The following is a 26,399-nucleotide window of genomic DNA, read 5'->3' on the forward strand; positions in this document are numbered from 1 at the left end:
AAAGACATCAGCAAGAAGAAGAAGAAGAAGAGTTTGGATTTATATCCCCCTTTCTCTCCTGTAGGAGATTCAAAGGGGCTTACAATCTCCTTGCCCTTCCCCCCTCACAACAAACACCCTGTGAGGTGGGTGGGGCTGAGAGAGCTCCGAAGAACTGTGACTAGCCCAAGGTCACCCAGCTGGCATGTGTGGGAGTGCACAGGCTAATCTGAATTCCCCAGATAAGCCACCGCAACTCAAGCAGCAGAGCTGGGAATCAAACCCAGTTCCTCCAGATCAGAGTGCACCTGTTCTTAGCCACTGCTCTTAGCCACTACGCCAGAGTTCTGAATTGGCCTCCCAATCCTTGTGTAAGAATGCCTGGTATTAGAACAAGCAGAATGAAGAGTCTCTCGTGTTAGGGGTATAGATGGTATCTGAAGCCGCACTTTGATGCCCGTATCTCTGCTAACTGACTCGCGTGTGTTTTTGTGCAGTGTGTCGACCAGCTGACGAGGATCCAGGCTGAATTGCAAGAGACGATTAAAGACTTGGCCAAGGGCAAGAAGAAGTACTTTGAGACCGAGCAGATGGCTCACGCCGTCCGCGAAAAGGCGGATATCGAGGCCAAGTACGTTGTGGCGAGTCTGCAATTCCTGCTTGCAAATTGTTGTTACCTGCCTTTAATACAGGGGTTCCCAACCTTTTCGAGCCTGCAGGGCTCCTTTGGAGTTCTGACACAGTGTGGTGGGCGTGGCCACAAAAGGTCAGAGTCGGGAGGCGGAGTGTGCCTCAAAATGGCTGCTGAAGCTTATACCGTAGGGCACAAAGTGCTGTCAGCTCACACACACACACACACACACACACACACACACACACACACACACACACACACACACACACACATGTCATCACCAAAAGATTATAGGAGATTTGTGAATTCATCCATCCATTTGTGAATTCATCCACACGCTGGACCATCTTTGTTCCAGAATGCTCTGCTATTATTATTATTATTATTATTATTATTATTATTATTATTATTATTATTATTATTATTATTATTATTATTATTATTATTATTATTGATACAAAACAGTTATACACAGCAAACAAGATCAATATGCCGGATTTTGTATTACATCACACGTCGGACACTTCCCAAGCATCTAGGACTGTGTGATGTATCGACGAATAATGCGTGCAGAGCCTAGTAGGGTGGCCTTTTGCAGCTGACATATGGTGATTTTGTCAAGCCAATTGTTTTTAAAAGTGCGTTCAGATCTTTGACACTGCCCAGTGCCGATCACCACTGGGACCACCTTTACTGGTTTGTGCCAGAGTCTTTGTAGTTCAATCAGCAAATCCTCGTGTCGTGTAAGTTTTTCCAGTTGCTTCTCATCAATCCTTCTGTCACCAGGAATTGCAGCATCAACTATCCACACTTTCTTTTTTTTTTCCACAATGCATTGAGTCAGAATTATTGTGTTCCAAAACTTTGTCAGTCTGGAATTGAAGGAAGTCCCAGAGTAGTTTTCGGTATTTCATTTTCAGTGACTTTCAGGACTGGCGTTCCACAAGTTCTTTGTCACAGGCAGATGGTAGTTGTGGCACAAGTTCCAGTGAGTCATCTGAGCAACAATATTATGCCTCTGCTTGTAATTAGGTCTGCGCGATCTTCTTGCAGCAGCTAAGTATGTGATCTATTGTTCGTCTGCTTCCTTGCAAGTCTGCACTTGGGATCTGTAGTTGACTTTTCAATTCTGAGAAACTTTTGATGGCGTTTGTTGGTGCTTCCATTTCTTGGGCTTGCGAAATTAAAACCAGTCTCCTTTTCAAAGTTCCATTTGTGAGCCACAACCAGGTTTTTCGCGTAATTTGTCCTCAATTTTCTAGGAACTTTGTCATGGAGAGCCTTCTTTGCCAGTTTTCTCTTCTGCTTTGCGGTGTATTTTTCTGATATTCACTCTTTGTCTTTGCACTTTGAGCAGTTTTCTGCTGTTGACTTTAATGTTGGTTCTTCACTGTTTTCACATAATCTGCCAGTGCATGTTTCTCTTCTTCCACCGTTTGTTTCGCAGAAGCCCTCCTACCTCCTGATTTTCTGGGTAGAGTAAGAATCTGTCAACATCCCACTTTCTGGCGGGTGTAATAGTAGATGGTTATCATCAGTTTTCTTGTTTTCTGTCAGATCATCCAGCTCTGCTAGCGTCCAGTTCACAATTCCAGCAATGTATCTGATGGCTGGCGGGTATGGCCCAGGTGTTTGATAAGCAATCGTATTCCGCTGTTTAATTTGCTCTTCAAAATTTTCCTGACCCTTTGGACATATTCTGCGACACGTTTTCACATGTGCTTGGCAATGTTGTCAACTGTGAAGCATTACCCAAGTGTTATAGTTCGGACCAGTTGGACTTTATGGGTTTTTTTCCATGGCATCTCTATGCCCTTACTGTCAGTAATTTTCCTTTCTTCCAGTGCCACTGTAGGCGCATTTGTCAAAACCCGACTCCATACTAATGTCTTCATGGCTGAAGATTCTGACTGTGGTGGGCAGTGACTGAATTTCAGTTTCTGATTTTCCATAAAGCTTTAGATCATCCATGTACATCAAATTAGGAAATTTTGGTGAATTTCTTGCAGTTTGATAGCCAGGTTTGTTTTGTAGAATTGTTGACAGTGGGATCATTGCAATGATGAACAACAATGGTGACAGTGAGTCACCCTGGAAAATTCCTCTCTTGATGTTGACAGTTCCGTGGCTTTGGTTGCTCACGAACAACTCAGTTTTCCAGTGTTTCATTTGCATTTTGAGTAAACTTGCTAATATTTTCACAAACCCCAATGACATCCGGAGCATTTAGTGATCAACTGTGGCAGTGAGTGAATGCTTTTTTGTAATCAATCCGCGTTGTATACAGATTTGTTTTCCGCGGCACTTTTACGATTTCTCGAGCAATAATTTATCAATCAGAATCTGATCTTTGGTGCCCTACTTCTTCTTTTTATTACCTTTTTGTTCTACTGGCAAGGATATTTGTTTTACCTCAAGTAATCTTGGATTTGATCGCTTAATTATATTTGTCAGCAGTTTGGTTATTGTAGAGCAAATACGTTATTGGCCTGTAGTTTCCTGAAATTATTGTCCCTTTTTGCTGAATCTTTCATAACGTAAAATGTTTTTCCCAATTACTATCCATTCACTGATGTTTTCAGTTTACGCATTTCGATATTAGAATTGTTTAGCCATTTTGAGTGCAGAGCTGGTCAGATATTTGAACTAAAAATCAGCACGGCAGATAGCGCAGGTGATGTCCAATTTTGACTTTCTTCACTTTCTTTACGAATCATTTGTTGTTTCCGGTTTCGTCGATGCGTTTAACGAAATTTTCGAGTAACTGGCGTATCTTACAAATCTTTCCAGGAGAAATGTATTTGTAGCTGTTTTTCTGTGGTTTTCATTCTGCACAGCTGCCTGCTGATTCAGACTCTGGTAGAACTGCCTTTGATCAGATTGGAAAAGTTGATTTTGTTTGTACTGGATGATCTGGCTTCCTTGGCCGTTCAATTTTTCTGGCTGTTGCTTTGTGTTTGTTGTTTCACAATTTCAAGTGCTTCTTCAGTGTGTTCAGCACTATTTTTTTAATCAGATTTATTCTTTTATTTTGACATTTTCAGTTTGTTCCTTCATGTTTTCAAATTGCTTGCATCTGATCGTAGGCTCTTGATTTTTTTAACTCCAACCTGATTTTTCCATTTTTGGTTTTTTCCAGTCATTTTTCTTGCGGGCTTCAGTTTTGTATCCCCAATTCTTATTAATTTTGTACTGCTGTACTGTATCTGCAAAGCTGATTAGTTTCTTCCATTGATGTTATCTGGATAGTTCGCGAGTGCAGCATTACATCTTCCATTAGGGGGTGCCAGATGTTTTCTTGGTACTGTTGTTTTCAATGTTGGCAGTCTTTGTCTTTCTTCCTTTGATGCAGCATAGGTCAAAATTTTCTCTTTAAGTTCTTGTTGCCTTGTGGTCAATGTTCCGGAGTGTCTTGAAAAAATGGCCACAGGTTTTCATAAAACTGCACAGCTACAGCTCAAAATGTTTGTTGGACTCAGATATTGTTGAAACTCCATTTTTTTCTCACAGTTGCCTGTTCTACTGTTTCATGATTTTCATTATTTCTTCAAGTTACCGACTTCACTGAACACCTTGTTCCTGGACATGAATCGCCTCTGGTCAGCAAGTCTCCAGTTCAGTTACAGTTGAATCTGGATATTAAGTTTCACAGCGGTACATCCGTTTTGGTAGCCAGCTTTTGGGGTTCGGTTATGGTAGCAGTTCATGACAGTTCGATTCTCTGACGTGAGAATTTCTGCTGCTTTTGTAGTTGTTTGCTTCAGTTGCCCTTAAAAGGTATGCCCTGATTTGCTCAGCAATGGGTCCTGGGTCCTGTAGCTACTTGTCGGCGGGATGCCCAGGTTCACCAGCACCGCCCATGATCAGCAATATCCTGGTGACGGCCGAGCCAGTATAGACTTCTTTTGAGTTTGTTTCACCATATTTTAATGGGTTGGGTGCACTTAGTCCTTCTCCTCAATTAAAGACCCTCTGGCATGGTTGAACCTGCTTTGGTGGTGCGCCGCCGGCACAGCTATCAACATCTGAAGCAGTTAAGCCCCGTAGCGACAAAGCTGCCAGTCAGGGGTTTATTATTATTATTATTATTATTATTATTATTATTATTATTATTATTATTATTATTATTATTATTATTATTATTATTATATACCGCCCTCCCCTTGAGGGCTCAGGGCGGTTCACAGCAAGGTTAAAACATACATTAAAACATAATTTAAATATCAATTACATAAAAATAGAACCCATTTAAAAATGTGGATAGCGTCTGGCTGCCCCCCTCCCCCCCTAGGTCCTGGTGCCTTGGGGACAGAACTGAGTAAAGCACTAAGCGGAGCATTCTGGAACAAAGAAGGTCCAGGAAATGGTGAATTAATTCATAAATCTGTCATCTTTTTGGTGAGAAAATATAGGAACCAATAAACAATTTTGTGGACTAGTAACTGTTGTGGACTTAATTGGCAGGGCTGGGGGGGGGGGTCGGGTCCTGATGCTGAGCTTCTGTCATTTCGCCACTCCATTTTGAGAAATGAGCTCCTTCCAATAAATGCTCTGTTCCTGTAATGTCTGAGTCGCTTTCTGACCTGCTCTGTTGCTTTCTGTTGCAGGTCTAAACTTAGCCTCTTTCAGTCGAGGATAAGCTTACAGAAAGCAAGTGTAAAGGTGAGTATCTTTTCCTCCAGTGGGGCTGATTTTTTCCCATGTCTGTGAAAAGATGCCGTGAGTCAGAGGAAGTTGCCATTGTTGGGGGAACAGGCCAGCGAGATCCAGCTGCTTCAGTTTAGGAGTGTGTCTGTGTATAGCAGGCATGTGGGGGAACGGCCTGCCATGCCATTATTAATATATAAATACATATTATAAATTAATTATTAGCTATAAATATTAAAATCTGTCATCACACCTAAATAGTAATTTACTTGTCTTAAGAATTATCAGTTTCGTGTGGCCTACCGTTTCATTAAAAGCAGGGCCGGGAAATTATTATTATTATTATTATTATTATTATTATTATTATTATTATTATTATTATTATTATTAGTAGTAGTAGTAGTAGTAGTAGTAGTAGTAGTAGTAGTAGTAGTATCATTATTAGTAGTATTAGTAGTATTAGTAGTATTAGTATTAGTGTTATTAGTGTTATTAGTGTTGTTGTTGTTTTGTTGTTGTTATTGTTGTTGTTGTTGTTGTTGTTAATAATAATAATAATAATAATAATAATAATAATAATAATAATAATAATAATAATAATAATAATTTTTTAAAAATCTCGAACGTCACAATAGGCTAGCAGCAATGGTGCACTGGAACCTTTGCAAAAAGTACGGCCTGCCCTGTAGCAAGACCTGGTACGAGCACAAGCCAGAGAAGACCACAGAAAATGAAGAAGCAAAAATACTCTGGGACTTTAGAATACAGACAGACAGACACCTGGCACACAACACCCCAGACATAACAGTGATAGAGAAAAAACATGTTTGGATCATAGCTGTTGCTGTGCCAGTTGACAGCAGGGTAGAGGACAAAGAGCTGGAAAAGATCACAAAATACTAGAACCTCCAAATTGAAGTTGAACGATTAGTTGGCAAAAAAAAAAGAACAACAATGAAATCCCACTGGTAGTCGGTGCTCTAGGAGGAATTCCAAGAAATCTTGAAAAACATCTGGAAAGCCTAAACTTGGACAGAACATCAGTCCACATGCTGCAGAAAGCAGCACTTCTAGGAACTGCACATATTCTACGCAAATACCTCTAATATCCTAGGTCCTTGGGAAGGACTCGATATTCAGAGATGAATTCCAGACACTTGTGCTGTGTTGTTATGTGTATAATAATAATAATAATAATAATAATAATAATAATAATAATAATAATAATTTAATTTAATTTAATTTAATATACCGCCGCATCCCCGAAGGGCTCTGGGCGGTGTACAGCATAAAACAGTATATATAAAAACAACATAAATACAATTTCCATAAATACACGTAAAACAGTAATTGTTTCCAAAAAAGGCATCTCACAAAAGCCTTACTTAAACTAAAACTTAAACTTAACCCTCCTAAAAAAAAAGGAGGAGGGGAGGTAAGGGGTCCTGATGACATTGAAGACCCAAAGAATTATGGGGGGGGCGGGGGGGCAGTGTGTATCCAGGGGAATGAACGTCGCCTTCTCAAACTTCTGCTTCACAATGTCGCATCTTTATTGCCACTCATTTTTTCCTGACTGTCTAATTTTCGTCTCCGCACCTAGTTAAAAGCCCGACGGTCAGAGTGTAACTCTAAAGCTACGCACGCGAGGAACGACTACCTCCTCACCTTAGCAGCTGCCAACGCGCACCAGGATCGCTACTATCAGACTGACTTAGTGAACATTATGAAGGTAACATTGGGCTCTTTTTGAACGACCTTCACACGCACTCACACGGACCACAAGCTTACTGATCTTCTTATGCTTCATATGCTGGAAAGTACAGTTTAAAATAATAGATAATACTAGCTGACCTGGCCACGCTTCGCTGTGGCTCCCCGTGGGGGGGGTTAGGAAGGGTGGCAGGGTGCGTGCCGAAGGCGGGCAAGCCACGCCCCCGGTCCGGCGGGCCCTCATTGGTCCACGCAGTTTTGGGGAACGTGCGTTTTACCGGGCTCAGGTGTGACCTGGGAGCCTGGTGAAGGCGCGAAAACCTGGCCAAATTTAGGAGGAATCGGTCCAGCCGTTTCGGCGTTAGGCCATCAGTAACAAATACACAGTTAGCTTTTTATATATATAGATTACAAAGTTTGATTGTTTCACTTGAGTTCAGTCTCTGCATGTGAAGACATTCAGACAACAACCATTGTTTTAATATTTGAAGGGATGCCATGTTGGTGAGGGAGCAAGCTTGTTTTCTGCTGCTCCAGAGACTAGGACCAGGAGTCATGGGTTCAAGGGGAAGGAGAAGGGATTCCACCTAAACATCATGCACTACCTCGGAGTGTGGTGGAGTCTCCTTTGGAGGTTTTTCAAGAGAGGCTGGATGGCCATCTGTCAGGAGTGCTCTGATTGTGAATTCCTGCATGGCAGGGGGTTGGACTGGATGGCCCCTTGGGGTCTCTTCCAACTCTAGGATTCTGTGTGTAACCATGTACCATGTGTCCATGCTCTTAGTATTTTAAGAGCTTGTACATATTGCCTGTATGTTTTGGGTTAAGCTTCAGTTTTCCTTCATGGTAAGTTGCTTTCGGAGATGTCTGCTTCGTGTTACTTGGGGTGTTTCATCACTTTTGCAAATGGTTTGTTACTGTATGCAGTTGTTTATATTTATAATCAGCCAATTTGGCTAATTTCTTGCCTGTAGTAGCGCTGTAGTATTTAGTAAGTTGTAGTGGCCATTTAGTGGCTGGGTCTGTCTCCCACAGCAGACATTTAGTGGATGCTCTGAGCCAGCGTGGCGTAGTGGTTAAGAGCGGCAGACTCTAATCTGGTACACTGGGTTTGATTTCTCATTGCTCCCCACGAGTGGCGGGGCGTTTAGTCACATTTACACGTGGCTTGCTATTAATATGAACATGCACTTTTTCCGCTGAGAGCTCAGACCATGCGTGGAGTTATCCAAAGTATTGTTAATGCAGGTCGTTCTTTGATCAGATGGCTGAATTGAGCCTGTGTGGAATGTGATACTCAGTTGAACACGGAGGATACACTTAAAATCTTAGACAATAATTTACGGCCAAGATCCGGAGAACTGTGTCACTGGCTTTGCCTAACTGATGGAGCTTTGGACTGGCATCCCTATTGCTACTCCTTACTTTGGCTGTCCCCACCGCCCTACCATAAGAGCAGGTGTACTCTAATCTGGAGAGCCGGATTTGATTCCCCGCTCTGCCGCCTGAGCTGTGGAGGCTTATCTGGGGAACCAGGTTAGCTTGTGCATTCCAACACATGCCAGCTGGGTGACCTTGGGCTAGTCATAGTTCTTCAGAGCTCTCTCAGCCCCACCCACCTCACAGGGTGTTTGTTGCGCGGGGTGGGGGGGAAGGGAAAGGAGATTGTAAGCCCCCTTGAGTCTCCTTACAGGAGAAAAAGAGGGATGTAAATCCAAACTCCTCCTCCTCCTCCTCCTCCTCTTCTTCTTCTACTACTACTTCTACTACTACTACTACTACTACTACTACTACTACTACTTCTCTGAACGCAAGGGTTCCCTTCAGTCACTATAGCTAGTAGCCACTCATAGACCTCTACTCCACAAATCTGTCTAATCGCCTTTAACTAAGGTCTGAGGAGAGGACCAGCTTAGCGCGCAGTTCCCGTACATTTTCTCGTGTCTTGGGGAGCACCCATGAACGGCTCCACTACGTCTTGGTCTCCAGGTTGAAACGCCCGGCCTGCGAAGTCCTCCAGCCGCAGGGTGTACTTTTCAAAATTGTCGGGTGAATTATTAATGCAATCTGGGAAGACGATCCCAAAATCAATTTACTGCCACTTTGACAGGAGCGCCTCCATACCTCTTTAAATTATTTACAGGGCAGGAGGAGCTATAGCAGACCAGACGGTCTTGGCTCAGGGCAGCGTGCCGCAATTTAGTTCTGTCTTATACATATAAAGAATACAAATGCACTCGGGGGAAAAAAAATCCATTGATCTGCTAAAGTTCGTCATTTGATGCTCAAAATGGAACCTCTCCAGAGACTTTGATTTGCATTATCCTCAAATCAGAGCTCAGCTGACGTTCCTCATTCCAGCCTCCGCTCTCGTCTTAAATTTCCTTCAGATCATTGTTTTAAAAATTCAGCACAAAATACTAGAGCGTTCTAGTTTTTCAATGAGCAATTTGTCTGGCTTGGTATATAACCATTGAGGATCTTTACGGGTCTTTACAGAATTCCTTTAAAAGCCAAGACTTGAACCTGTGTTTGATGTACACTGTGGAAAAAAAAATGCCCGTCCTGCCTCCAGAATAAACTCCGCACTTCATCTAAACTGCAAATATGCAATCCAGATTGCCTCAGAAATTCCAGCAAAATGATGAGCAAGTTTTGGGAGGAGCATAGCTCATTGGGAGAGCAAATGCTTTTATTAATTTAAAATGTTTATATTCAGTTTGTCCCATAAGAAGTCTGTAACACCTAACATCATATGACAGAGTGAAGAGGGCACAATCGGAGGTTTTACTCCTGTTTTCGCCTTTCACATTCTTGCGCTTGAGTTTTGTTGCTGAGAGCATGGTGGTGTGTATTGTTGTGTTTCATGTTTTTGAGTATGTAATCATAACACACTTTTCCTCGATGTTGTGATTGATGCATTACAAGCGAGCCTATATTCAGTGCAATTTTCTTGTCTTGCTACTGGTGCACTAACCCCCCAAATCCTTTACTATAACCTGAGTAGACAAGACTGACAAGAGTCTAATTCAGAAGAAGGCAGTTCCAAAGTTTGCGAATTTGGTAAAAGGCATAGAATTAGAGTTGGAAGAGACCCCAATGGGCCATCAAGTCCAACCCCTGGCAATGCAGGAACACACAATCAAAGCACTCCCAACAGGTGGCCATCCACTCTTTAAAAACCTCCAAAGAAGGAGACTCCACCACACTCCGAGGTAGTCAAACAGCCCTGACGGTCAGGAAGTTCTTCCTGATGTTTAGGTGGAATCTCTTTTCCTGAACCTTGAACCCATCACTCCTGGTCCTAGTTTCTGGAGCATCAGAAAACAAGCTTGCTCCCTCAACAACTTGACATCCCTTCAGATATCTAAACATGGCTATCATGTCACCTCCTAACCTTCTCTTCACCATACTAAACATCCCCAGCTCCCTAAGTCTTTCCTCGTAGGGCATGGATTCCAGACCTTTGACCATTTTGGTCGCCTCCCTTTGGACCCGTTCCAGCTTCTCAATATCCTTCTGGAATTGCAGTGCCCAGAACTGGACATAATATTCCATATCTTGCAAAATACAAAGCGGTCTTAATACAAGATCCAGGAAGGGTTATAGTCTTAAGTATGCCCATCTTGACCTCAGTGTGATCTCACGCTTCATGCTGCTTCTGGCACGTTTGCCCGTCCTATCAGATTTCTTTTCCCGGAATTGAGAATTTGTGTTGTGGGGCTGTGTAGACCGGACGAACAGATGCCCGCTCATTTATCTGACAGGGCGCTTGTTCCGCGCTTGTCTTGACTTGCTGGAACCCCTCCAATTCAGAGATCTTAAGCACTGATAGCTGCTGACTTGGGACTTTGAGAGGAGATACTTCTGTTGGTGCATCTGTTTTTGCCATGACCTTGTCGTTTGTACAGACAGGCTGCATTCATCTTTGAACGGTTTGCTGTTTAGTACCTTGTGCTTTTTACTGACGTGAGTTTCGCGCTGGGGGAGGATGAGACATAGGACTGTGCTTTGCAAGGCTTGGGAGTTAACGCAAGAGGGGTACATGGTTGTAGTCACAAGACAGAGCATATATAGATATACTATATATATAGTGTATGTTTTCAGGCCTTCAGACTGAAGTCATTAAACTGGATGCTTGATCAAAAGTCTTTATTGAGCACAGCTAGTAGAAGCAGCAGTGGTATAGCGGCTAAGAGCAGGTGCACTCTAATCTGGAGCACTGGGTTTGATTCCCCGCTCTGCCAGTTGAGTTGTGGAGGGTTATCTGGGGAACCAGAGTAGCTTGTGCACTCCAACACATCCCAGCTGGGTGATCTTGGGCTAGTCACAGCTCTTTGGAGCTCTCTCAGCCCCACCTACCTCACAGGGTGTTTGTTGTGGGGGGGGGGTGCGGGAAGGCAAATGAGTTTGTAAGACCCTTGGAGTCTCCTTACAGGAAAGAAAGGGGGAATATAAATATAAAATATAAATCCAAACTCTTCTTCTTCTACCTGGCTGCAAAGCCCGTTCTGTCAGGCTATGAAAGTACAGTTACATTTATCTCCCCCAGAGTTCCCGCCATGAAAATCCCCCCTCCCATATTCCCAGAGAATGTAAAAACAACACAGTGGAAAGAAGAATGTTTAGAAGTTGAACATCTAAGGGCTAGTGCAGTGATAGTACCCAGCCATGATGATGATGATAATGATGGTGATGATGATGAAGGAGGAGGAGGAGGAGGAGGAGGAGGAGGATTGAACAACTCAATTTGAAGAAACACAATCCTTCATTTAAACTTTTTAAAAATATGTTTAGCGGAATCATGTTTGTGCATTTTGTGGCGTGTCAGGCCCCTTCCACACATGCGGAATAACGCACTTTCAATCCACTTTCACAATTGTTTGCAAGTGGATTTTGCTATTCCGCACGGTAAAATCCCAGCTGCAAAGTGCATTGAAAGTGGATTGAAACTGCATTATTCTGCATGTGTGGAAGGGGCCTCTAAAAGAAGCATTTCATATGAGAGGACTCTCTGCAGGAACCCAAAATAAATGCACTTATAAACGATGTTTTCCTGGAAAAGGTTTGCTTAGAATATATAACTTTTCCCCCCAATGTGTGTTAAAACTAGAACTGTAAATAAAGTTTTAAAGCATACCAGAAACTGCTCTTCTGATGCATCTTTATTATTAGCTGTGTACGTAATCCCAAATTTACAGTTGTCCTCAGTAAGAGTGTTGGGCACAAAATACTTCTGTAGAAGGGAAGGTGATAAAAGGGAGAGTTCTGAGTAATGTGGAACTGTTTAGAGATGGTTTATTGGCAAATAAAATTTCTTCAAATCCTGATAAGTGCAGTTCAGTGAAATAAATGGTGAATCAGAATTTTATACATTCAGTAAGCCTTTCTAAGGACCCTGTAGAGCAAGTGGCTTCCAGCCCTTCTGTACTTCATTTATTTATTTAAAAGGTTTATATGCCACCTTCCCACCCAAACTAGGGTCCCCAAGAAAGCAAAACATCAAGGTGGTAAAACGTTTAAAGTTGAGTTAAAAACTTGTATATATAAATATTTAACAATGCAGTAAAAATGACCTACGTATAAACACAATCTGGAGGAAGGCCAACAAGAGATTGTGGGGAGAGGGGGTAAGCCAAACCAAGAGGTAGCTGCTGTGGTTTTTCTGGGTGGTGTGGCCGTGGCCGTGGCCGTGGCCCGGCAATTTTTGCTCCTAATGTTTCCCTAAGCAGGGTCAGCCCTGGTTAGTACTTGGGCGGGGGACCACCAAGGAAATCCAGGATGACTTCACAGAGACAGGCAGTGGCAAACCACCTCTTGCCTTGAAAACCCCAGGAGGGAATGTCGTAAGTCAATTGTGACTTGTTAGCACCGTCTACCTCCACATGACCAGAGGTGTAGCTGGGACAGAGTGCGCCCCGTGCACACTCAGTGTTTTCTGCCCCCCTCCCCCGACCCTTACCTTAGTTCAGCCTGGAAAAGCAGCCTGTTCCCTTCAGGCTGAAAATGGCCTGGTGGGAACTGCACTTCCCATGAGACCCTGGGGCTCATAAGGTCTCCTGGGAAGTGTAGTTCCCACCAGGCTGTTTTCAGCCTGAAGGGAACAGGCCGCTTCTCCAGCCTGCACTGTTTCACTAAGGTGGGGGGGCGCCGCAGCAGCGGTGCAGCGTGCCCCCCGTTCCCTGGTAGCTCCGCCTCTGCACCTGACTGAGCCTTCGCTGGAGAACTGGTGTGTAGTTCCCCTTCCAGTAGGTGTGAAATATTTTTGAGTAAAAACTAGGGCAGTGGTGGCGAACCTTTGGCACTCCAGATGTTGTGGACTACAATTCCCATCAGCCCCTGCCAGCATGGCCAATTGGTCATGCTGGCAGGGGGGCTGATAAGAGTATAGTCCAGCTTACATCAGAAGTTCCAAGGGATTATCTCCAACGAAACAGGGCTGGAGAGGTTCTCGCTTGGGCTACACCTTCTTTGGTTTGTTTGAGGAGTTTCACATGAGAGGGTGATTAAAAATGTCACACACACACACACCACCTGCGATGATGCAGTACTCTTAACCACTTGGGAGTCTACTATCTTCAGTGCATGGCCCATGTAGGCCAAGCCCAAGAGAGGGGAGAAGGAGCAGGCATCTGTGCCCAGAAGCTTTTGGGTGGATTCTGGTAGCTACCCACTACTTCAAAACACGTTCCTTTGCTCATATGTTAGAACTCTGGCAGCCTGCCTCCCTTTGTTGCGCACTATCACAGAACGCTCTCTGGCTCCACAAGAGCCTCCCCACACTCTCTGCACACACTAGACTTCTTGGCTGCTGGAAATGCTTCCTGACCCTGCAGTGAGAGGTTTAGCCTTTCAGTGCCACCGAGGAGAGCAGGACTTGGCTATTAGAGGAGGATAGAAATATGATCTTCCCGTTGTGCAACAGGACTTAGCGGGCTCCTTCGGCAAACATCAAGAAGGAGAGAGGCAGAAGTATTCCTTTCTAACACTAACTGCTCCTTCCAAAGGGGGGGGGCAGCTTGGGGGGGGCTGAATTTGCCCTCCCCAGGGCACTTACTCTGGCAGATGGGTGAAGACGCTGGTGCACGGCTGCAGCGGGCATCGTATTAATGCTCACATGCTACCACCAGCCCCACTGGCACAGTGGGGCCATTCCAGAGGCATTCCCAGGGGTGGAACTGACCTTAGTTGGCTTCCACCCCAGCTTAGCAGGAAACTGTGCCACGGCCAGCATGGTGCAGTGGTTAAGAGCAGGTGGATTCTAATCAGGAGAACTGGGTTTGATTCCCCACTCCTCCACCTGAGCAGTGGAGTCTTACCTAGTAAACCAGATTTGCTTCCCTGCTCCTTCATTCCAGCTGGGTGACCTAGTCCAGGAGTCTGCAACCAATTGGCCATGAGTCCAGGAGTGCTAGTCCAGGAATCTGCAACTAATTGGCCATGCTGGCAGGGGCTGATGGGATTTGTGCTAGTCCAGGAGTCTGCAACCAATTGGCCATGCTGGCAGGGGGTGGTGGGATTTGTAGTCCATGAACATCCGGAGAGCCGCAGGTCGCAGACCCCTGTTCTAGTCACAGTTCTCTCAGAACTCTCTCAGCCCCACCTGCCTCACAAGGTGTGTGTCGGGGGGAGAGGAAGGGAAAGGAGCTTGTAAGCCACCTTGAGTCTCCTTACAAGAGAGTAAAGTAGGGTATAAATCCAAATTATTATTATTCTTCTAACTAACCTGCTATTAACCATCACACCACGCTGGCTCTCAATTAGAAATAAATGAAGGTGAAAGACATCTGGAATGATGTGGTCCATACGTCTCTCTCCGGCCACCGTCCAGGCTGCAGCTTCCAGACAGAAAATGAGAAATCGGGAGCAGAAATAGATACTTCATGAGACAGAGTCCCACGGTAGAGCTGCTTCTTCAAAACAAGCTCTCTGATTGCACCAGAGGAAAAAACCCAACACCTGTCCAGTACATTTTTATCCCATCTTTTCGTCGTTGAGGTCAGGGTGACGTGCACGGTCATCTGATTTAAGGGCGTTGTTTTATCATGTAGTCGCCAGCCACCTCGAGCTGGTCTTTGGAGGGAGGGCTTGTACATCTGCTAAGTCAATAAATAGCTGCCCATTAGAGTTTGCATTTCTGGCGTGGGAATCTCCTGGATATTTAACAGTATTGCCTGTAGTAGAGGGGAGAATTGGTGAGGGGTTTTACTTAGAATCGAAGGTGGATTCTTGATTGGGGTGTCCAGCTCTGGCCCTCCAGATGTTCATGGACTCTCCCGCATTCCCCATCAGCCCCCTAGGAATCATAAGAACATAAGAACCCAACCAGCTATGGAACCCTCAGACCAGGGATCCATCTAGTCCAGCACTCTGCTACTCGCAGTGGCCCACCAGGTGCCTTTGGGAGCTCACATGCAGGAGGTGAAAGCAATGGCCTTCTGCTGCTGTTGCTCCTGAGCACCTGCTAAGGCATTTGCAATCTGAGATCAAGGAGGATCAAGATTGGTAGCCATAGAATCTCGACTTCTCCTCCATAAATCTGTCCAAGCCCCTTTTTAAAGAAACTATCCAGGTTAGTGGCCATCCCACCACCTCCTGTGGCAGCATATTCCAAACACCAATCACACACGTTAGTGAAGAAGAAGTGTTTTCCTTTTATTAGTCCTAATTCTTCCCCCCAGCATTTTCAGTGTATGCCCCCTGGTTCTAGTATTGTGAGAAAGAGAGAAAAATTTCTCTCTGTCCAACATTTTCTACCCCATGCATCATTTTAGAGACTTCAATCCTATCCCCCCTCAGACGCCTCCTCTCCAAATCTAAAAGGAGTCTCCCACAGCGCTGCGAAGCCTCTCACCTCCTTAAGGAGAGGTGCTCCAGTCCCTCAATCATCCCTCGTTGCCCCGCTTCTCTGCACTTTTTTCTATCTCTTGATATCCTTTTTGAGATGTAGCTGACCAAGGGCACTGGAGAACACAGTACTCAAGTGCGATGCGGTCCACCCAAATGCTTTTATAGAAGGGCATGACAATCCTTGCAGTTTTATTATCAACTCCTTTCCTAATTATCCCCAGCATAGAGTTTGCCTTTTTCACAGCTGCCATGCATTGAGTTGACATTCCCACGGAACTATCCACTAAGACGCCCAAATCCCTTTCCTGGTCTGTGGCTGATAGCACTGACCCCTGTAGCGTGTGTGTGAAGTTTGGATTTTTTTGCCCCTGTGTGCATCACTTTGCATTTTGCTACATTGAACTGCATTTGCCATTTCTTAGCCCACTCACCTAATTTATCAAGGTCCGCTTGATATTGGACACCCCTGTCCTAGATCTTGCTCCCTGAAGCTGCTGTTTTCTCCAGGGCAGCTCATCTCTGAAATCTGGAGATCTGTGGCAATACCATTCAGCAACCCTATTCTTCATCCCCCACATGCTGTTCTCATAACAACCCTGTGAGGTAGATCACAGGGTTGTAGATCACAACCCTGTGAGGTAGATCACAGGATCACAGGCCTTCGGAGGAACCAGCCGTTAATGGTGCCCTTTGCCCCCGGCTCTGATACCGGGGCCAGCTGTCATCTCAGACTCGCCACTCCTCCCTTTTGGAAGGGGGAGGGATTTTTAGATTGGAATGTGGGATGCTGTTTCCCCCTTTAGGGAAGGGACAGAATTATAATAGCAGATTACAACGCCATCTATTTTACTGTAGCTTATTATATTATTGGAAATATCTTATGGTTTTCGCTGCTTTTAAATGTTTTAATTGCTTATATTGTCTTTTAATGTTGTACACCGCCCAGAGCCCCTTGGGGATGGGGCGGTATATAAGCTTAAAAAATAAATAAATAAATAAATAAATAAATAAATCAGTCTGACAGAATACACGACTGACTCAAAGTCGCCCAGCAAGGGGCAGGAGGCGGAGGTTCGAAGCTGGGTTTCTTCAATCCTAGTCCTGTTAACACCAGACTGATTCTGACAGGGTTAGTGTGCCAGACTTGCAAACCGTGGGGGCCACTTCTGAGAACGAACCGCCATGGCGGCAAAGTTCCAGAAGCCAATTTCAAATGTAGCCGGCGCCTTAGAAGCCAGGAAGCGAGTATTGACGGAGCCATTAAACTCATTCCAGCGCGGCATAAAGCCCTCTGGCTGGAGACGAAGCTCCGTTTGTGTAATGCGGCAGCCGCTGCCTCTTTTTCAAGTCCTCGGGAGTACCGCAGGATAGAAAACTAAAACTAAAAACAAAATTTCCCTGGGAATCTTAAACGGAGGCTCTGTGTGTGTATGCACGTGTGAACTCTAACCTGGATAGCTTTAAAAAGAGCTTGGACAGATTTATGGAGGAGAAGTCGATCTATGGCACGGGTCAGCAACCCGTGGCTCTCCAGATGTTCATGAACTACAATTCCCATCAGCCCCTGCCAGCATGGCCAATTGGCCATGCTGGCAGGCAATGAGTATGGATATGTTTATCTAAGAAGAGCTCCTCAGGTCTGAACCTTACTCTGATCTATGGCTACCAATCTTGATCCTCCTTGCTCTGAGATTGCAAATGCCTTAGCAGACATAAGAACATAAGAACGAGCCTGCTGGATCAGACCAGAGTCCATCTAGTCCAGCACTCTGCTACTCGCAGTGGCCCACCAGGTGCCTTTGGGAGCTCACCTGCAGGAGGTGAAAGCAATGGCCTTCTGCTGCTGCTTCTTCTGAGCACCTGGTCTGCTAAGGCATTTGCAATCTGAGATCAAGGAGGATCAAGATTGGTAGCCAGAGATCGACTTCTCCTCCATAAATCTGTCCAAGCCCTTTTTAAAGCTATCCAGGTTAGTGGCCATCACCCCCTCCTGGGGCAGCATCTTCCAAACACCAATCACACGTTGTGTGAAGAAATGTTTCCTTTTATTAGTCCTAATTCTTCCCCCCAGCATTTTCAATGGATGCCCCCTGGTTCTAGTATTGTGAGAAAGAGAGAAAAATTTCTCTCTGTCCACATTTTCTACCCCATGCATCATTTTAGAGACTTCAATCATATCCCCCCTCAGATGTCTCCTCTCCAAACTCCAAAAGAGTCCCAAACGCTGCAGCCTCTCCTCATAAGGAAGGTGCTCCAATCCCTCAATCATCCTCGTTGCCCTTCTCTGCACTTTTTCTATCTCTTCGATATCCTTTTTGAGATGTGGCGACCAGAACTGAACACAGGACTCCAAGTGCAGTCGCACCACGGCTTTATAGAAGGGCATGACAATCCTTGCAGTTTTATTATCAACTCCTTTCCTAATTATCCCCAGCATAGAGTTTGCCTTTGTCACAGGTGCTCGGGAGCAGCAGCTGCAGAAGGCCATTGCTTTCACATCCTGCATGTGAGTTCCCAAAGGCACCTGGTGGGCCACTGCGAATAGCAGAGAGCTGGACTAGATGGACTCTGGTCTGATCCAGCAGGCTAGTTCTCATGTTCTTCACTCTCTTCTTTTCATACCTTTGCTTTGGCCTCGTCTGTGACGGCCCCTGCTTTCTTCTGCTGCACTAGGCCTCATCTGGGGTCAGTAGCACATTCGTTCCTTCCTCTCCAGTGTGCTGGTCTCACGCATTATCTCTGCTTCTCCGGTGCTCTGCTTCTTCGTCAGGGGCGACCCCTCTGTGCCTTGACCAGGAGGAAGACCACATGATGAAGATCTTTGTTCTGTTGTAGTAGCTGGTGCCAAAGCAGCGTCTTTTTAAAAATCCGCTCAGCCGATGAAATCTCCAGGGGCCAATCAGAAGCCTTGCTGGGGGGGAAAACTTACCTGACCCCAGAGGTGGGATCCAGCAGGTTCTCACAGGTTCCCGAGAGTAGGTTACTAATTATTTGTGAGTGCCGAGAGGGGGTTACTAATGGGTGATTTTGCCACGTGATTTTTGCCGTAGTTACGCCCCTCCTCTCAGCAGTAGCGCGCAGAACTTGAAGCAGTCTAGCAGGAGGTGCACCGGCATGCGAGGCAGCCTGCGCCTGCGTGCATTCGTTTCCCGCCCAAGGACCGGCGCAGCGGCTGCGTCTTTGCCACAGCCCCGCCCAGCAATGCCCCGCCCCCAGAATGCCCGGCCACGCCCCCATCGTGCCCCACCCAGCCCCATTGGTGCTACACCACATTTTGAATCCCATCACCATGGGAACCTGTTACTAAAATTTTTGGATCCCACCACTGCCTGACCCCACCCTATTTCAAAAACACTTGGCAGGGGGCAGGAAAGTTGTCTCTGGGCATCAGAGGACCTTAGCTGAGCATTTGAACTCAGCCTTTATGGGGGAGGTATGAAGAAACAGGAATTGTAGTCTTGTCAGCCTTAAAGACTGACAAATTTGTATTCCCAGATAAGTCCTGAGAAGTTCACTGATCTTTGCGACTTTTGAGAAATCTCTCTAAGATGAAGTACAGGATCGCATACCGCTCATACCGCTTTGCGACTTTTGAGAAATCTCTCTAAGATGAAGTACAGGATCTCATACAGCGGAACAATTTGTGGTTGACTTCATGATTTTAAAAGTGTTGTGTAGTAGAGACTTGCGGCTATGTGGGGATAAACCCTCTTTAAAAGGCCGAACCACGGTCTAATGCAGGCCAGGGCCACTAGTGTGAAACTCCTGGTGGTGTCGTGGTTATGAACATGTCGACTCTAATCTGAAGAACTGGGTTTGATTCCCCACTCCTCCGCTTGATCAGCAGACTCTTATCTGATGAACTGAATTTGTCCCCCCACTCCTACATTCCTGCTGGGTGACTTTGGGTTAGTCACAGTTCTCCAACATTGAAGGAGGATGTTTGGCTGCATCGGTGTTACTGAAGTTCTCCCATCGGAGATATTTGTAATGAAAGTAAAGATTTGTTAACAGCAATTGCATTTTATGTATGGCTATACACTGTAAATTATATTTGTAATATACACAAGCCACTGTGCAGCACACGTGCGTCACGTGATTTTTTTGGTCCGGATTTGGCAGGCTGTCTTGGGCGCACTTACTCTATTCATTAGTCACAGTTCTCTCAGAACTCTCTCCACCCCACCTACCTCACAAGGGGTCTCTTGTGGGGAGAGAAAGGGAAGGAGTCTCCTTACAGGAGAGAACAGAAGGCAAATAAACCCAAAGTTGTCGTCTTCTTTCCATTACAAGATATCGTTTTCGCCCAGCCGAACATTGTTCGGACCCAAATTTTCGGTAACAAATATGAACCACAAATTCAACTTACTTGATGTTTTCTGCAGAAAGAGGTGGGTGGGGGAAGGTGGGAAAGAAGATGAAGGGGTGGAGGAGTTCATGGAAGGATAGCCAGTAATTCACGGGGGCGGTTCTTGTTTTGCAAGGGCGAAACGGGTCTAAGGTAAACAGCCGAAGCTGTTCCTGAGCGGGCGAAGACAGAAGTGTCATGGAATGCAGCTGCTAACAATAAGCCTGTTCTTGACTGCCCTTCCTTCCTAAAAATGTGCTGCCTCCCCCACTTTCTCGGCTGGTCAGAGCGTGGCTGCTGAGCTCAGCAGTGTCGAGGCATGTAAAGTTCATTATTAATACCCAGCAACTGTTAAACTGGAAATCCCATTAAATCTAAAAGTTCGTCCAGAGCTGTAACAAAGCCTTTGACATGGTAATATGAACAAAGCTATATTTTTCAGGGTTATAAACCAACTTTTTTTCCTGCTGACGGTGAATTTTGGTTGCCCGATCTTATGCAAAGCTCAGAAGTGTAAAGGATTGAAGAAGAAGAAGAAGAAGAAGAAGAAGAAGAAGAAGAAGAAGAAGAAGAAGAAGAAGAAGAAGAAGGAGGAGGAGAAGAAAGAAAGAAAGAAAGAAAGAAAGAAAGAAAGAAAGAAAGAAAGAAAGAAAGAAAGAAAGAAAGAAAGAAAGAAAGAAAGAAGAGTAGTAGTAGTAGTAGTAGTAGTAGTAGTAGTTTGGATTTATATCCCCCCTTTCTCTCCTGCAGGAGATTCAAAGGGGCTTACAATCTCCTTGCCTTTCCCCCCTCACAACAAACACCCTGTGAGGTAGGTGGGGCTGAGAGAGCTCCGAGAAGCTGCGACTAGCCCAAGGTCATCCAGCTGGCGTGTGTGGGAGTACACAGGCTAATCTGAATTCCCCAGATAAGCCTCCACAGCTCAGGCGGCAGAGCTGGGAATCAAACCTGGTTCCTCCAGATTAGATACACGAGCTCCTAACCTCCTACGCCACTGCTACTATTGAGTACAGGACAACGCTGAGTTGGGATTCACCCAGCAACGGAACCCGCTAGCCTTTCCGCACAAGTCATTTAATAATATGTTTTCTAGTTGACACCGGGTGATTTGCTGGAGAGTGCAAAAAATATCCAGAATAAGGCATTCTAAAACGTCATTCGTGACAATGAGACGTTTTCATAATCCGTTCCTCAGAATGCCGTGACCGCTAGGTACAGTAGTAGTTCTCTGCGATTGGGTAACTTAATGCCACATCAGTGCAGCAACTTTCAGCAATTCCTAAAGCATCAATTACAGAACACGAGGAATGAGGACTCAAGCCTGGTTCTCTAGATTAGCGTCTGCTGCTCTTAACCGCTACATCACAGTGGCTTCCAGAGAGGAAGATTGGCAGTCACCATTGGCAAAGGTAGTCACAGGACGGAGACCACCCATTGTTAATTCAGTACAGTTTATTGACATTAATTCTTTTGTTTAACTAGTTATTTATGGTCTGCTTTTCTAACCGGGGCCTCAAGGGGGATTACAGAGTGAGTCAATACAATCAACAGGACGGGACGTTCGGTAAACAATGAAATAGGATTTGGGTTGTAGAACCGACCAGAAATCTACAAAACAGAATGGAAGTCGGGCAAAGGTGTTAACCTGACACAGCAAATGATGCAAAATTACATAGTAGGATCCAGCTCATAGAAAACTGTGTACAGCAGTATAGACCCCAGTCCCTAAGCATTTGTCCATATAACTTTGTGAATCATTTATCCAGTGCTACATGATATTGCTGGCGGGAGGGAGGGAGTGCGCTGCCCCCTCTTTTCAAGGAGCAGCAGTGGTGTAGGAGGTTAAGAGCTCGTGTATCTAATCTGGAGGAACCATGTTTGATTCCCAGCTCTGCCGCCTGAGCTGTGGAGGCTTATCTGGGAAATTCAGATTAGCCTGTACCCTCCCACACACGCCAGCTGAGTGACCTTGGGCTAGTCACAGCTTCTCGGAGCTCTCTCAGCCCCACCCACCTCACAGGGTGTTTGTTGTGAGCGGGGAAGGGCAAGGAGATTGTAAGCCCCTTTGAGTCTCCTACAGGAGAGAAAGGGGGGATATAAATCCAAACTCCTCCTCCTCCTCCTCCTCTTCTTCGTCTTCTTCGTCTTCGTCTTCGTCGTCTTCTTCTTTTTCTCCTCCTCCTCCTCCTCCTCCTCCTCCTCCTCCTCTCCTCCTCCTCCTCCTCCTCCTCTTCTTCTTCTTCTTCCTTCTCCTTCTCCTTCTCCTTCTTCTTCTTCTTCTTCTTCTGGAACTTGGAAAGCACTGGTGGGGGAAGCTCTCCCACCCTCCCTGCTATTTCCCAGGCTCCCTTGGTGGGGGAGAGAGAATCGACACAGTTTTCGGTTTGGGGTTTTCTAACCCGAATATTTTCAGCAGCAGCCAAATATCGGCTCTAAATAATTAATTGAACACTGCTGGAAAACTTTAGCTAGGTTCACATTTGGGGCCATCTGCCAAAAGAGGAGACAGAAATGTGATATGAAACAGCTTTGGGGTTTGGACTGCTAGCTAAACAGGAAACTTTTCATAGCGGCACAATAGAAAAGCCCAGACTGAATAAATGGTTTTGACTATGGCCACCCGACAGACTTGCTGACTTTTGACGTGGCTTATTTTAAGCCCCCTTTGTCCCCTCTGCTTCTGTGTTTCAGAAAATGAGCGGATAAGGTGGGGGCAAATACCGGCCCCATGTTGTTCATTTCCTCCACCTTGCAAGGAAATTCTTAGCAAGCTACATCAGCCGTATTGTTTCCAAAACTATGCCTCGAGTCGCGTGACCTTAAATAAGGCCTTTAGTGGTGTTTAAGCGCTTGACCCGTGATTTGAAACAGCCACACTGTCTTGCAGGACTCAAGAGTTAGTTTTGCAGTTTGACAACTCGGAAGCTAGCTGTGTAATCTGGAAATTATCATCCCTCAGCAAAGAGTGAGGCAGTTGTCAAGACACTTCAAGAAATGGGGTGCTGTGTGGCCGTGTTCTAGAACACAGCCATACAGCCTGGAAACCACACAGCACCCCAGTGATTCCGGCCGTGAAAGCCTTCAACAATACTTCAAGAAATGTCTGGAACCTCTGTCAACTCCAAAGCTCTCTGGAGCAGGCAGGTCTTACTGCCACGCCAATGAGGCCCACCTCTCAGTTTTGAAATGTAAAGTTCTGTCATGTAACAGCTGACCTATGGCGACACTTGGGGTTTTCAAGGCAAGAGATGAACAGGGATGGGCTGTCGTTGTCTACCCTTCACAGCCACCATGGACTTCCTTGGTGGTCTCCCATCCAAACACAAGCCAAAGCAGATGGTGCTTAGCTTCCAAGATCTGGTGAGATTAGCCTGTTGTGGGCCATCCAGGTCAGAGTAGCTGCCTATTGGTGGAGATTCTTATCAAGTGGCAGCAGATGTCTAGCAACCGCATAGGGTTTTCAAGGCAAGAGATGAGCAGAGGTATTCTGCCACTGCCTACCTCTGCAGAGCAACCCCGGGCTTCCTTGGCAGTCCCCCATCCAAATACAAGCCAGGGCAGACCCTAAGAACATAAGAAGAACATAGGAACATAAGAAGAACATAGGAACAAGTCCATCTAGTCCAGCTCTCTGCTACTCGCAGGGGCCCACCAGGTGCCTTTGGGAGCTCACATGCAGGATGTGAAAGCAAGGGCCTTCTTTGGCTTAGCTTCTGACAGCTGATGTAATCAGGTTAGCCTGGGCCACCCAGGTGACACCATACAGCAGGGGTCTGCAACCTGCGGCTCTCCAGATGTTCACGAACTACAATTCCCATCAGCCCCTGCCAGCATGGCCAACTGGTTGCAGACCCCTGGCATACAGCATGCAAGTTTCAGACCCCTGGCATACATCAGGCGAAGGTAGTTTGCCATTCTCTGCCTCTGCATGGCAACCTTGGACTTCCTTGATGGTCTTCCATCCAAATACAAGCCATCCAGGTGATGGCATACGGCAGTGATGGCGAACCTATGGCACAGGTGCCAGAGGTGGCACTCGGAGCCCTCTCTGTGGGCACGCACACACAGAGTTCATCATGTGGGGGGCGGAAAATCACACACATCCCCACACACACACATCTAGGTTGGCCAGGACCACTGAGCACGACATGCGCGCACCACGGTGAGCAGGGAGAACTTGGCTGGCGGGCCAGGTGCCTGTGCTCCAGGTGGCTGCTGCCCGAGGCGTAGCGGCACTTAAGAGGAAGACAGAGAGATGCTAAGAGAAAGAGGCGCACAGAGTGGTGTACCCAGGACTTGCTGGAGGCTAGAGCAGGCTGGCTTCAGTATAGGGGTACATGGGAGGAGGAAGGAGGGGGGAATCAACCGGTTTTTTCTCAACTAAAACCTCAGCACTCAGGGTAAATTGCCCGGTTGGCACTTTGCGATAAATAAGTGGGGTTGCAATTTGGGCACTTGGTTTTAAAAAGGTTCGCCATCACTGGCATACGGCATGCAAAGGTAGTTTGCCATTCTCTGCCTCTGCACGGCAACCTTGGACTTCCTTGATGGTCTCCCATCCAAGTACTAACCATGGCAAACCTTGCTTCGCTTCTGAGACGGGGCTGGCCTGGGTCGTCCAAATCGGGGTGACAGCGAGAATAATTGAAGTTAAAAAAAAACCTGTACTTTCATACACTGACAATTGCTATTGTTAAATTCCATGAATTGGCATATGCAGATTCATATTGCCTCATGCTCTGACTGTCCTAAAAGAAATGCAAAATCTAGTCACAAGACATTCTTGTCTGGTGTCGGCATCTTTACGAATAACTAAATAAATGAAAACCTCAGATAGTTACTACTTTGGCACCCACAGATTTCTACTTTTGCTGTCAGATTATCAGTTTTAGACTCCTCTAAGATTTCTGCTTTTGCTATAAGTGTCAACACAGTTCACACCTATGGTTTTAAATAGGCACCAAATGAAGAACTATCTGCATCCGGTGTCTTCAGTTTATTAACCGTTAGTTTTGTAAGGTAACTCCCAAGCTGCAGTATTGAATTGTTCTGTATTTTTTCCACGTTGGTCCTCATTTTGCGGAACTGGCCATCCCTTCCCCCGCCCCTTTTTTGGTCTAGAAAAGCAGTTGCTGCTCCTCTAAAAAACGCTTTATTGCTCGTCCTTCAAGTGCCAAGATACTACGGGCAGCTCTTCGATCTCTCTGATTTCACCCTTCTAAATAATTTTACACCTGTACAGTGGAACCTCGGTAATCGTAGCCTTCGGTTTTCGTCCTTTTCAGTTTTCGCCAGTCGCCCCCGGCCTTTTTTTGCCTCGGTTTTTGCCGGGTGCTTCTGTTTCCGGCGACGCCGTTTGCATAAATTTACACTTTTCGCGTAAATTTGCTGCTCCGTTTGCGTAGCGCATGTGCAAATGGCGTAGCTTCGGTTGTCGCCAGTTTCAGTTTTCGCCGAGTGTCGCCAGATGGATTACCGGCGACAACCGAGGTTCCACTGTGTTCTTGTCTACCTGAGAGTTCACGCTGGGATCAATCCTGGAAGAGTTTAAATAGTGCTGGTCTGGATCTTTGAGGAGGAGCGCTTCTTCCAGCTTTTATTCCTCTCTGTTGCAAAAGCTGTCCATCGATTCTCTGTTTCTCGTTTCACAGCCTGCTTAATTGGGAGAGGGGTGCTTCGGTGGCTGCTAAAATTCAGCCATGTGTTTGAGAGATCTTTTGTCGTGTTTCTGTTCTTTTAAGATTGATCAGGCAGCTTCTTTTAAGGGGATGGGGGGGGGGGGATAAACCTTAACTGAAACTTTCCAAGATTGATTTAATGTGAATACTCCTATGTTCTTGGCTAGTAAATGGAACCCATAGCGGAGGAATATGGCTGTGAAACATTCCGTCGTGTGTAAGTAGTTGGCGCTACAGATCAGCATCAGAAATTCTGTCTCTTGCCCATCAAATCACTTTTTTTGTGGAAATGTGTAGTCTGCTAGTCAAACCTCACACCTGCTGTTCATTATGGATGCGCTTCCTACCTGGAAAAGTACGTTGGGTAGTTCCTTTTATAACATTCTGTGACAGCTTATGGGGACCACAGGTAGCATTTTCAGGGTGTTCCCAGACCATCCAAACTGATGATAGCCATGTCTAGATATTCGAAGGGATGTCATGTTGGTGAGGGAGCAAGCTTGTTTTCTGCTGCTCCAGAGACTAGGACCAGGAGTCATGGGTTCAAGGT

At 45.7% G+C, this 26,399-nt stretch overlaps 1 protein-coding gene across 1 annotated transcript in view; it reads left to right on the top strand.

Annotated features, from left to right (window-relative positions):
* The window catches only part of FCHSD2 (FCH and double SH3 domains 2), a 220,112-nt gene that overhangs the window by 105,076 nt on the left and 88,637 nt on the right, over positions 1 to 26,399 (top strand). Inside the window, exons 6-8 of the mRNA XM_048494752.1 lie at positions 477 to 610; positions 5,221 to 5,275; positions 6,864 to 6,992. Of these exons, the coding sequence (XP_048350709.1) occupies positions 477 to 610; positions 5,221 to 5,275; positions 6,864 to 6,992 (318 nt within the window). The remainder of the gene's footprint in view (positions 1 to 476; positions 611 to 5,220; positions 5,276 to 6,863; positions 6,993 to 26,399) is intronic.

Source organism: Sphaerodactylus townsendi, linkage group LG04, assembly GCF_021028975.2.
Source record: "Sphaerodactylus townsendi isolate TG3544 linkage group LG04, MPM_Stown_v2.3, whole genome shotgun sequence".
Taxonomy (NCBI): Eukaryota; Metazoa; Chordata; class Lepidosauria; order Squamata; family Sphaerodactylidae; genus Sphaerodactylus; species Sphaerodactylus townsendi.